The sequence below is a fragment of the Odocoileus virginianus genome, chromosome 26, assembly GCF_023699985.2.
Source record: "Odocoileus virginianus isolate 20LAN1187 ecotype Illinois chromosome 26, Ovbor_1.2, whole genome shotgun sequence".
Classification (NCBI taxonomy): domain Eukaryota; kingdom Metazoa; phylum Chordata; class Mammalia; order Artiodactyla; family Cervidae; genus Odocoileus; species Odocoileus virginianus.
Window position 1 is genome coordinate 12,741,235 of NC_069699.1, and position 12,756 is coordinate 12,753,990.

General features: G+C 61.5%; 1 protein-coding gene across 1 annotated transcript; it reads left to right on the forward strand.

Moving 5' to 3' along the window:
• The first annotated feature begins 1,419 nt into the window (after positions 1-1,419).
• ZBTB47 (zinc finger and BTB domain containing 47) lies at positions 1,420-12,756 on the forward strand. The gene is made up of 6 exons (XM_020872387.2): positions 1,420-1,664; positions 5,099-6,655; positions 8,314-8,461; positions 9,735-9,850; positions 10,475-10,619; positions 10,816-12,756. Exons 1-6 carry the CDS (start codon positions 1,662-1,664, stop codon positions 11,172-11,174), a joined length of 2,328 nt encoding a protein of 775 aa, XP_020728046.2. The 5' UTR covers positions 1,420-1,661; the 3' UTR covers positions 11,175-12,756.

Genomic DNA, 12,756 nt, shown 5'->3' on the forward strand with positions numbered 1-12,756 from the left:
AGGGTCTCATCTCACCCTCCATCCAGCTATATCATTTCCTCCTCTTGGCACTCTTTGGTCACCCCCATTTTTGCCCATGAGATGTTTACTCCCTGACCCTGGAATGGCCTTGTCTTAAGGGCCTACCAATCCTGGCCTCACGGGAGGCCCTTGCAGTTTCACAGGACAGACACCAGGCTACGGGGTGGCGCCTGCCTGGGATCTTGGCCTCTACTCCATTTCCTTTTCTGGCACCCAGAACCAAGTTACTGTGAACTGGCCCCAGAGGCCCTGCCCACTCGTGAGTAAGGTGGCATACTCAGGGAACACTGCTACAGCAGGCATGGGCAAGTGTGTAAGCACAAGTGCATGTGTGAGCGAAGGGGCTGGGGGATACAGTGTGGTATTGCCAGGATGTGGGCAATGTGAAAGTGACCAAACGGGCAACCATCAGCTTGGAGTGGGGGAACAGAAGCATCCGAATGACACAGAGGCCCCCTCTCCACAATGATGGCCCAGCCACCACCTAGGCTCTGTGAGGCCCAGCGCCCTGTGGTCCCGACTCTTGCTGCCTGCTTGGCCTGGCAGTGTTTCTGTGCAGCCTAAAGCCAGCACAACCAGCCCCCAGCCCCCACTGCCATCCATGCCAGAGCAGCATTCCGCAGGCCTGGCTGCATCTCCCCAGCAGAAACAGCAGGAAGGCCTCTCAGCAGCCATCAAGCTACACGGCAGAGGGACACAGTGGGCCCTGGGCCTCTGGCCCTCACTCCTCTGGTCTTGGCTTCTCCTGGCTCTGGGTCTGTCACATGAAAGGCTTTGATCAATGCAGCTGTGGTTCGCATTCTCCCATCTGTCCTGGGCGTCCCTGTGCAGCCAGAGGCAGCCACCAGGTCAGTATGGATCGACAAGAATCAAGTCCTGGAGAGAGAACAACATAAACCCTGAGCTGCCCTGGGATGGGGTGGGGGACCAGCTCAGTTGGAGATCCTAGACTCACCCTCAGGTCAGAGCAGCCCAGGTCAGAGGGTGGGGAAGGCGACCCAGCGAGGATACGCGGGGTTCAGTCCCTCAGTGTGAGGTCGCTCAGGGGAGCAGGTGTAAGCCTTTTCTGTAACTGGTTGGTGGGGGCGGGAGCGTCCAGCTTCCCCATTTTGGGGGCCTCCTCCTATTACGACCCCACCTCGGTGGCGCAGCTGGAGGGCTCCCAGGTTAGACTCCGAGATGAACTTTCCGGCGGAAAGGGGGCTCGGTGAGAAAGAGTAAGTCCAGGGACCATCCTCTAGGATGGGAGCGGCGGGGCCTGGCCGGAGCCCGCGGCGGCCCGAGGCGGGGCTGGCTGCACCCGGACGGCGCACACCACGCGTGTCCGCGCCCCCGCCGGCGCGCAGGGCGGCCTGGCCCTTTAAGCGTCCAGACGGCGGCCCCAGCTGACGCGCGGGCTCCAATCGGCGCCCCGCGCCCCCCGCCCGCCGCGCCTGAGGCTCTGGGGCCGCAGCTGCTCGGCGGCTGGACTAGCCGCGGCCCTGCGCCTCCGCCCGCCCGGCCGCGCCCCCGGGGGCCATGGTCGCGGGGCCCTGCGCGGGGGCGGCCCCCAGCGCGGCGCTACATGGAGCGGCCCCGGCCTGGCCGCCGGGGGCAGCGCGATCCCGCGGGGCCCTGTGAGCCCCCAGCGCCACGGCACCATGGTACGCAAGGCCCTGCCTGTCCTCCCACTTATCCGCCCACCTGCCCGCTCTGCCCTCTCGAGCGAACAGCCGGTCGTCTCGGCGTGGAGGGGTGTGAGGGATCTTAGCCCTCGCCGGGTTTCCCCTACCCCTTCTCTGGGTCCCTGCGGGCTGGGAATGCGGAGCTCTGACGTAGCCCTGGGCTGGGAAGGGGTTAAATTCCTGGGGTTGGGGCCCGGGCGCGAGAGGTTGAGGTCCTGCTAGGATCGGGCGGAGGGGGGCGCTTCTCTGGGCCGGGGACGGCGCCGCCCTCGGACTGGGTGATGGGGGGAGGGAGGAGGTCGGATTCCCGCCTGGGCCTTGGGCCACGTGGGCGCTGGAGCCGCCCTGCCAGGGGATTCGGGGCTCCTGGGCCAAGCGGGATGGGGGGAGGACGCCTGCAGCTCTGGTCCAAACTCCTGTGTGACCTTGGACCCGTCCCCCGCCCTCTCTGGGCCTGTTTCTCTGGAAGGGCGAGTGGCCTGAGTTGCGAGGAGGCTGGCACAGATACCCTCTCCCTAAAAGGAGGAGGCTGTAAGTCATGAGCCTGTGCCCCGCCGTACTCAGCCTGGGTTCACCCACTGCTGTCTGGGGACAGAAGGATTGACAAGGAGTAGGGGGTGCAGATGGACACCCAGGTTTCACCCTGGGGCCTCCAGGGAGATTCTGGGGCAGGGTAGGGAGCTAGCTGGTGGTTTTGTGATGGTGAGGCAGGGTACCTCTCAGGAGTAGAAGGCTCTGCCGGTGGTGAGCAACCTCAGCAGGTGTCCCTGGCACCTGGCCTGCCCCCACCAGCCTGGCTTGTGGGGGAGGGTTTGAGAGCATTAAATGCCCTGGCAACAGAAGTGCCTGACCACTCCTCTGGTCTTGTATCTTAGCCCAGCTGGCCTGGACTTGGGGTGGGGTGTGTGACTGCAGCTGGCACAGCCAGATGGGGAGGGGTATCTACAGCTTCAGGAAACTGGCACATCTGGCTGGAGAGGCAGACACAGCTGGTGGGCCCTGTGTGGGAGGTACCAGGCCAGGGGGTAGCCATACGCCACTGAGGGGCTGCCAGATAAGGACTCAGGCAGCATCTATGTGCTTGATCAAGGAAATCCAGTCAGGGCTCCTGGTTGTAAGATCCTTGGACCCCTCAAGGGCCAAGGATGTTGCAGCCTTGCCTGGGGGTATTGCCTCAGAAATGGAGTCTCTGGGGCAACACTACCCCCTAGGCTAACCTTTCCTCCCCTGCTGAGGCCAGAGGAGTCTTCACTGGATCCTGGGACCAGATGTGCACACAGGAAATGTTAGGCACTACCCTTGACCCATGGCAGACAGGCACTGGGGGGCATTCTGTGAAGGAGAAGTGGACCTGGGGTGGGTACTCCACAATGGGTCTGACATTGACAAGTCCTTCTCCAAGCTACTCCCTCACCACTCTGGCCCCTGGAAGCCCTGAGGAACTTCTGTTACCACCAAATTGCATCCTGACCCCTCACTGACTTGCAGGTGGCAGCAGCTCTAGGGAGGAGGGTACAGGTTGCCGGAGGTGCTGGTGGGGTCTGGGGAAGCACAGCTGGTCCCGAGATGCCTCGGCCTGCTTTTTGAGTCATTAAAGGCCAAGAAATGCTTCCACATGGAACAGTATCCAGTCCAACACAGATTGGGTGGCCCCAGCAGGGCTAAGAGTGCAGGGGCTCTGCTTCTGTTGACTGTGAGACTCGCATTCTGAGCCTCAGTTTCCCCATCTGGGTAATAAAGTTTGGTCCCAGATGAATCAGAGTCAGAGGATGGAGATGAGAGGGGGGTGGCACCTTATTCCTGTTAGATTGGTCAGGCCTAGATGGGCTAGCAGCCCCGAGACAGAGGAACAAACAAGTGGCTTCTTGGCTGGGGTGAAGGAGGTGTTGGGGAGGAACTCAAGAGAGATGGTGGTGGACTTCCCTGGTGGTCCAGTGGTTGGGAATCTGCTTGCCAATACAGGGAACATGGTATCAGTCCCTGGTTCCAGGAAGATCCCATGTGCTGCGGGGTAGCCGGGCCTATGTGCCACAACTACTAGAGCCACAAGCTGCAGCTGCTGAAAAAAAAGAGACAGCATGAGGTGGGTGCTGCCCTGGGCTACTGGGTATGAAGGGTGAAGCCCAGGGCAGATCCTCTCATTCAAGTGACTGAAAGGACGGACATAAAGAGGAGGGGTAGGCTGTGGATGGATGGGACTGGGGTTTCATCCCAAGGCTTCCAGAGACAAGCATAGGGTACGAGAGTTGATGGCTTTGCAATGCAACAAGGTACCCTCAAATGTAGGAGGCTCTGACTTAGTGGACAGGGCCGGAGGAGGGCCAGAACCTAGTACCTGCAGGGCAGGTTCAGCCAGGCAGGTCGTCAATAGCTGTTAACCGAACATCTGCTGTGCGCTGGGTCCATGCAAGGGACTGGGCAGCCTGCCTGTCTGTGCTGCTCAGCTTTTGGGGAAGCCGCTGTGGTGGGACCAAGAATTAAGCCAGCCCTTGCTCTGGGCAATTCACAGGCACTGAATGTGGCCCAAGGATCTAATAATCTGACCAATCAGGTTCAAGGGCCTCCTTCAGGCTCCACTGAGATGACATCATCTGGGAACCTCTGGGCCTGTACCACACCTGACCTGAGGTCTGGGGGGCCTAGAAGGAAGGGGTTTGGTACAGGCCTTGGGATGCAGGACTTTTGATGGTAAAACCAGGGCTGTCCCCAGCAAACCAGGACTGGGTCACCTCCCCACAGGCATCCTTTCAGTATTTCCAGGCCCCATGGATTCTCTCCCCTACACTCACTCACAGATAAAACCAATCCTGCCGGACCCCAGACACCTCAGGAACAGAAGTCACCTGGCTCACTGCTCTGCCTCTGACCACTGTACCTCTGGGACAGTGACTGTGACCTTTGTTTCTGAGGGGTCTGGGGCTGGGCAGGATTGGTTTTATCTGTGAGTGTCAGGAAGAGAATCCATGGGGACCAGAAATACTGAAATTATGCCTCTGGGGAGACAACCCAGTCCTGATTTTTGCTGGAGACGGCCCTGGTTTTAGCATCAAAAGTCCTGCATCCCAGGAAACCCCTAGGTTCCTGACCCACCCGCATGGTTGGTCACCCTTGAACCTTTTCCTTCCCCTTTCCTCCTTTTCCACTTCCCTTCCCGGGATGACTGCTCTCATTTCACAGTGGAGCAGCGGGAGGCCCAGAAAAGTCAACCACTGACCCAGGAGCTGATACACGGCCTCAGAAGGTCACGGCCAGTTTGAGCTCTGAGGGAGAGCTGACTCGGGCTTGAATCCTGGTTCCCTGTCGTCTTTGCTTGAGTTTCGGCACCTTCTCTGTCACGTGGACCCAAGAGTGATGGGGGCTGGGGGGGCACCTCCTGGCTGGCCTCAACCTGACCTGTGCCCTTGGCCCCACAGTTGCTGGTTGAGAAGACAACGGACTCACCGGCGGCCGAGTTCTCGCTGGTGGAGGACGTGGCGCTGCACTTCGCCTGCTTGATGGGCCGCCTGAACGAGCAGCGCCTGTTCCAGCCTGACCTGTGCGACGTGGACTTGGTGCTGGTGCCCCAGCGCAGTGTCTTCCCGGCCCACAAGGGCGTGCTGGCCGCCTACAGCCAGTTCTTTCACTCACTCTTCACCCAGAACAAGCAGCTGCAGCGCGTGGAGCTGTCCCTGGAGGCGCTGGCGCCCGGCGGCCTGCAGCAGATCCTCAACTTCATCTACACGTCCAAGCTGCTGGTCAACGCGGCCAACGTCCACGAGGTACTGAGTGCTGCCTCACTGCTGCAGATGGCCGACATTGCCGCGTCCTGCCAGGAGCTGCTGGACGCCCGCTCCCTCGGCCCCCCGGGCCCTGGCGCCGTGGCCCTCGCCCAGCCGGCTGCCGGCTGCACCCCGGCTGCACCACCCTACTACTGCGACATCAAGCAGGAGGCCGACGCCCCGGGCCTGCCCAAGATCTACGCCCGAGAGGGCCCCGACCCCTACTCGGTGCGCGTGGAGGACGGGGCTGGGGCCACGGGTAGCACGGTGCCCGCCGCCCTCGGGCCGGCTCAGCCCTTCTTCAAGGAGGAGAAGGAGGGTGGCGTTGAAGAGGCCGGCGGGCCCCCGGCCAGCTTGTGCAAGCTGGAGGGTGGGGAGGAGCTGGAGGAAGAGCTCGGGGGTTCTGGCACCTACAGTCGGCGGGAGCAGTCCCAGATCATCGTGGAGGTGAACCTCAACAACCAGACGCTGCACGTGTCCACAGGGCCGGAGGGCAAGCCGGGCGCCGCCACCGGCCCGGCCACCATGGTGCTGGGCCGGGAGGACGGGCTGCAGAGACACTCGGAAGAGGAGGAGGACGACGACGAGGAGGAGGACGAGGAGGAGGAGGAGGAGGAGGGAGGAGGCAGTGGCGCGGAGGAGGAGGACGAGGAGGACGAGGAGGGCGGCAGTCAGGGGGAGGAGGAGGACGACGAGGAGGAGGAAGGGCAGAGCGAGCAGGAGGAGGAAGAGGAGGAGGAAGAGGAAGGGCACAGCGAGCAGGATCAGGAGAGCTCAGAGGAGGAGGAAGATGAGGAGGATGGGGAGGCGGGGGGCCGGCAGGGCGGGCTGGGGCGCCGAGGCAGCCGGGCCGAGCCCCCGGCCCACAGTCGCATGGCCACGAGGTCCGCCCGGCGCCGTGGCCCCCCTGAGCCGGAGGAGGCCGGGCGGCGGGGCGGGAAGCGGCCAAAGCCCCCTGCAGGAGTGGCTCCCGCTCCTGGCTCCCGAGGGCCACAGGCTGCCGACGGGCTGGGGGCCAAGGTAAAGCTGGAGGAGAAGCAGCACCATCCATGCCAGAAGTGTCCGCGAGTTTTCAACAACCGCTGGTACCTGGAGAAGCACATGAACGTGACCCACAGCCGCATGCAGATCTGCGACCAGTGCGGCAAGCGCTTCCTGTTAGAGAGCGAACTGCTGCTGCACCGGCAGACGGACTGCGAACGCAACATCCAGGTGGGCCTCCAAGGGGCCTGCAGGGGGCAGCCATCCAGGCTGAGCCAGGCCGGAACTGGGCCCTGGGCACCCAGTGGCCTGCTGCCTGCGTTGTCTGCACAGTCTGCAGAGACCAGGCTCAGCTCCCCGCCCCCCGCCCCACCCCGTCCCGGGGACAGTGGGACCAGCCCCGGCCCAAGGGTGAGCCCAGGGTGGTGAGAGCTCAGGGGATGACGTCAGGGAGAGCTTCCTGGAGGAGGCAGATAGAGCTGGGCTTCTGCAAGAGCAGAGATGTGCAGAAAGGAGTGGAACAAACAGTACCCTTGCCAGAGAGGCAGAGGGGAGCAGGGACTCAGGAGAATGAGAGGAGAGAGTTGTCTGAGCATGTGAGGCTGGGGGACAGCCAGCTCTGAGGAGGGATGAGTCAGTGTTTTTGTAAATCTTTGGACTGCTGCAAAGCCAGGAGGGCCACCATGTGTATAGTTTGGTAGATTGAGCGCTGCAGGAAAGCACAGAGGGGATGAGGGGCTTGACCGGAAGGGGGCGCCATTTTCCACTTACTACGAGGGCTGAGTGGAGCAAGGGGCAGCCAGGCGGGAGGAAACCCCAGCATTCAACTCTTTGGAGGTACCAGCTGGCCTGGGCATGGGGAAGAGGGACTGGATGAGCACTTTGGGAAGTGCAGGGGGCCCAACAGGAAGGCTGCTGGGGCCAAACAGGGGAGCTGGGCTGACTGCCAAGCCTTGAGCCAGCCTGCATCTGGGCCAGCCTGGCCTTTCAGGGTGAAGACAGCACAAGGCCAGTCAAGTGATTTTTTGTCTTTTTCTGGCTGGGAGTGAGGTTGAGGGGCTGTAGGTAGGCGATGCTAATTGCCTGAACTAATTGCTAATTGGAGAAAGTGTTACCTGAGGGTTACCTGGATTCCTGCCCCACCCTTAGGCACACGCTCCCACTTGCCTGCCTGCTGGGCTGCCCTGTGACTCTCCACACGCACACCCCTGAGCTTCCCTCCTGAAAGGGAAAGACGCTTGTACCTCTTCTGCCCTGGGTACCCTGACCCAATTTCTGCCCAAGCCCTGGCCTACTGCAGGAATAAGGGCCCAGGAGACTAGAAGGAGGGGAGTGTGGTCCCTAGGGTTCCCACTACCAGCTTGTGCCCAAGAGGCCCTTACACCTCCCGCAGTCCCCCAGCCCTTTGGAACCTGTTCCCTTGGGGATCTCCGTGGTGTCAAGGTATGGGTCCCAACAGGGGAGGCAGCAGAGATAATGTCTCAAGCTTTGCCAGGACCTGTTATCCGGGGGGCTCCCCCTTGAACTGTAGCCTCCTCACCCACTGTGGCCCTTCAGCCAGTTATGTGTCTCCTCTCTGTAGAAAGATGTCTTGTTGAAATGAGCACAGAGGAGGGACTTCGTGGAAGAGGTGGCCCATGACCCTAGTGAGTTCAGATGAGGAGGGAGGGCCCCAGGCTGCAGCCCTGGGCGGGTGGGCAGGTGGGTAAGAATACTTAGGGATTTACCACCCCTGACTCTCAGAATATCAAACATAGCTGGTCCTTTGGCCATCAAGGCCTCTCTCTCCAGCACAGTTCAGGTGGGAAAACTGAGGCCCAGAGAGGGGCAGGGACTTGTCCTAGGTCACATGGTCCTGACCCAGGACCTAAAGTCTTCTCCTTCCACAGTGTGTGACATGTGGCAAAGCTTTTAAGAAGCTCTGGTCCCTCCACGAGCACAATAAAATTGTGCACGGCTACGCAGAAAAGAAGTTCTCCTGTGAAATTTGTGAGAAGAAGTTCTACACCATGGCTCACGTGCGCAAGCACATGGTTGGTGAGTCTAGGCCTGTGGCAGAACGGGCCCGAGGTCCAAGCTGGGCCAGCTGCTGGGTGTGCTAGGAAGTCTTTCATATCCAGAGACAAGATAAAGGGATGAGAAGGTGCCAAGTAGCTGGGAGGTGGGGTGGGGACAGTGGATGGGGCAGTGGGGCCAGGGCTGCCATGTACGGTTGGGCAGGTTGCACATAGCACAAGGGCTCATGACAGGAGGGCAGGTGGAGACCAGAATCCCGTTAGCACACTGCTAACTAGGCTGTGCGCCCCAACATGGGGCTGGGTCCACCAGAGCACCTTCCGCTAAATTACACAGAATGCTCGCTGTGTGGGCTGACACAGCCCCTGTCTCAGTCTGAGGACAGCTGTGCCCCTGACAGGGCTTCAGACTTCTCTGAATGCAACCCTCCTCCCAAGGGTCATACCTGGACACAAGTGTGTCTTGGGCCACTTCGCTGCCTTGGGCATGGCTGTCCCTCCCCTCTAGGTGGGCCTGGCTGAGAGTCTGGTGTCTGGGTGGCCCTCCTTTCTTTGCCCACTTGGGGGCTGGAGCTCTCCCCACTGTCTAGCCAGGGAGACAGTGAGCCCTGGCCAGACATGATGCCCTTTCTCTGCCAGACAGTGCCGGAGGCTTCCAATATGAACTGACGAGGAGCTGGGAAGCTGGGGTGTATCAGCCAGGAGCATGCTAGGCACCCCAGGATTGGTGGTCCTCCCTGGGCTTGGACTCCCCAGCTCTGAACTGTGAGGGGGGCCCTCCCTGTCTCCAATCACTTCTTCCCACATCTTCCTTGGAGTTTGTTTTGGCGGGGGGGGGGGGGGGGGGGGGCGCAGAGATAACTCCTTCTGGATGGCAGGGGACCCAAGGCTGAGGCCTTTAGAGGTGCCATCCTCTGTAAAGCCCAGCCACCTTGGAGACCCAGGACCACTCTTCCTTTTTTTATAGAAGAGGATGCTGAGACTCACTGAGGCTCACAGCAGCCATGCAGGGAACCAGTGACTGGGCCAGGATTTGAGCCAAGGCTAAAGAACCAAGAAGGCCTCTGTGCTTGGCTGAGCAGACAGACACCTAGAGGCGGGAGAGGAAGGGAGGGACAGGGAGGGAAGGGGAAGGACCTAGCCTGGGGGACAGAGGGCACAGGCAGGTCCCAGGGTAGATGGTGCCCCAGGAGGGGGGTTCAAGGTTCAACGTGGGGGGTGGTCCAGCAGGGGTCCCCTGGGAGAAGCCAGGTGGGTCCCCCCAAAATGTCATGGCCATCGTGCCTGCCCCGTAGCCCACACCAAGGACATGCCCTTCACCTGCGAGACCTGTGGGAAGTCCTTCAAACGCAGCATGTCTCTCAAGGTTCACTCCCTGCAGCACTCTGGGGAGAAGCCGTTCAGATGCGAGGTAAGTCCACTTCTGCCCCAGGGGCCACCCTGAACAGGGCAGGGATCAGGGGCAACAGCAGCTTAAAAACCAGGGGGTGGGGAGACTGGAGTATAGGGTGCAGAAAGAGAGGGGGCCCTCCTGTCATTTGCCTCCTACTCCATCCTTCCCTGGTTGCCTACCTACACCCACCCCCACACACACCCTTGCTACCTCTCCCTATCTCACTGCTGCACGTTCAGGGTGGGAAGTCTGCGTGGGTTGGAACGGTAGGACAGGCTTTCTGGAGAGGTGGAGAAAGACACAGCTTAGGCAGAGATCAGAGATGGAGTTGCAGGTGGGGATGAGGGAGGCCTCTGGACAAAGAGGAAGGATGGAGAGTCTTAAGCACAAGGGCTCCCTCCACTCTGGGGCCTTTTTGCACTTCCTGAGCCCCATTCCTGCCTGGGCCTCTCTACCTGTGCCCCGTGCACTGCCCCACCCCAGGGACACCTCCGCTGGCCTTTGCACCCACCCCTCCTTGCCCAGGAGTCCCTCCCGCTGTGAGTCCCGCGGCTCTATGATCTGGGGACCAGCTGTTCCCTCCCTGAAGGTTATTCACCCCCGCTCTGCCCCGGGTCTTGCCCCACCCCACCCCGCCCTCAGAACTGCAATGAGCGCTTCCAGTACAAGTACCAGCTGCGGTCACACATGAGCATCCACATCGGCCACAAGCAGTTCATGTGCCAGTGGTGTGGCAAAGACTTCAACATGAAGCAGTACTTTGATGAGCACATGAAGACTCACACAGGTACCGCGATCCAACGGTGATGGCCTCCGCCGTAGCGGGCATCCTTCTCTGCCCTTTTCTGAGGCTCAGCCCCGGCCTCCCTGGCTCCCAAGGTCGGGTGAGGGAGGCTGGCTTACAGGTTGGGGGTGGGGGGCGTGGCGCCCCACCCCCCACCCCCCAAGTAACTCCCCAAGGCCCATCCCCACCCACCCTGCAGGGGAGAAGCCGTACATCTGCGAGATCTGTGGCAAGAGCTTCACCAGCCGGCCCAACATGAAGCGGCACCGGCGCACGCACACCGGCGAAAAGCCCTACCCCTGCGACGTGTGCGGCCAGCGCTTCCGTTTCTCCAACATGCTCAAGGCGCACAAGGAGAAGTGCTTCCGGGTCAGCCACCCCATGGCCAGCGACGGCGCCCCCGCGGCCCCGGGCCTGCCCCCCGCCCCGCCCCAGGCGCTGCCCCTGCTGCCCGGGCTGCCGCAGACCCTGCCACCCCCACCGCACCTGCCGCCCCCGCCGCCGCTCTTCCCCACGGCCTCCAGCCCGGGCAGCGGGAGGCTGAGCACCAACAACTAACTGCGTGCCTGCTGCAAGGGGCCCAGGACCCTCCCCTCCTCCTTGGGGGGCAGTGACACCTCCGGAGTTGGCTGGACACCGGCCTCACCCCAAGGCCCCTGACCCTGGGGGGTGTGCAGGCTGGCAGCCCCCAGAGTTGGCTGAGGACACCTCACTACCAAGTGCCCCCGTTCAGTGACTTCTTGAAGCCTTTACTTTTTTTGTTGTTTGTTTTTGGGGAAGTGAAGGAAAAAGAAAAGAGGAAACCGTTGGCAGTATCCCCCTCCAGGTGAGGGGGGCGCTGGAGGCGGCCGGTAGCGGGGGACAGGGGCCCAGGGAGCAGGTGTGACTGGTCACTCTGCTGAGGCCTAAGCCAGAGGGAGGGGGGGTGGCCCAGCCCGGATCACCTTCAGCCACTTATCCGCACCTCTCCTGGGCCTATAACTTGTGCCTCATATCCTGGAGGGTTTGGGTAGAAGTTGGAGTGCCAACCCCCTTTGGAGGAGGTGTGGACTCAGTGTGAGGGCTATGGATATCCAGGCAGGGTCTTGAGCCTGGGTGCCCTGGGAGCATGCTGGGAGGCTGTGACAAGGCGTGAAGACTGCAGCTCTGCACAGGGAGGGTCGGCGGCGTGGGGCGGGCAGGGGCTGGACCCCAGACATTCGCTTTCCCCATTCACAACCCTGCAGCAGGCACAGGGATCCCTGACCTGCACTAGGCTGCACCGAGGGCCCTGGGTCCTGGAGAAGATGTCCCCAGAAGCCGCTGGGCCTCAGGGTGTTGTGGGCCAGGCCCTGGGTGGACCGACGGGCTGGCTCCCACACCACCAGCTCCCAGGGTCTGCCGCCCAGGAGCCCCTGCAGATGGGTGGACCCCAAGGGCAGGCCCCTAAGGAGGAGGCTTGGGCCAATGTTCTGAGGTTTCAAGGTGCTATCAGTGGGGCGGAGGCCAGGGCAGCTGTTCACAGAGCACCCCATCCCTCACCAGCTGCCCCAGCTGCATCTCCCACACTAGAGATGTGTGTCTGTGTCTGTCTGCTCCCTGAAGGCAGCGCAAGCCTCCTCCACTCCCTCGGCCTGGTCACAACCCGCCCCTGGCTGGCATCCAGCACCCTTGTCCCTCCTGGGCCTCTGTGCTTATGGGTGGCATAAGGAGCCTGCATGATCAGGCCCTGGGGGTCAGGGTCGGGGGCGCTGGGAGAGCCCCAGCCTGTGTTCAATGCTTGCCCTCACGAGGCCAGCACTAATAGGACATCCTTTTTCTGTTGTCATTTAACGTCTTGATTCCTGCCTTTAAAAGGGGGAGGATGGTTCCATAAGCTACATATTTCCTAGTTAAGCTCTTTCCTATTGTGTTTATACAGTTTTGTTTGTTATACTCTTTGCACCTTAAACCCCCATGACTACCCCCACACCACCACCTTCCCAGCATGGCTGGAGTGGGAAGAGGCCTGAGCCCAGGGGGTGGTGGAGGCGGGACTGGCCCCATCAGCCCAAGCGCTGAGGGGGTCGGGACCCCTCAGACCTCCTTGTAAGGTCCATGGCGCTGGGGCAGGGGGCTGGGGACATTTTAATCATCAATAAACGAAGCACTTTATTCTGTA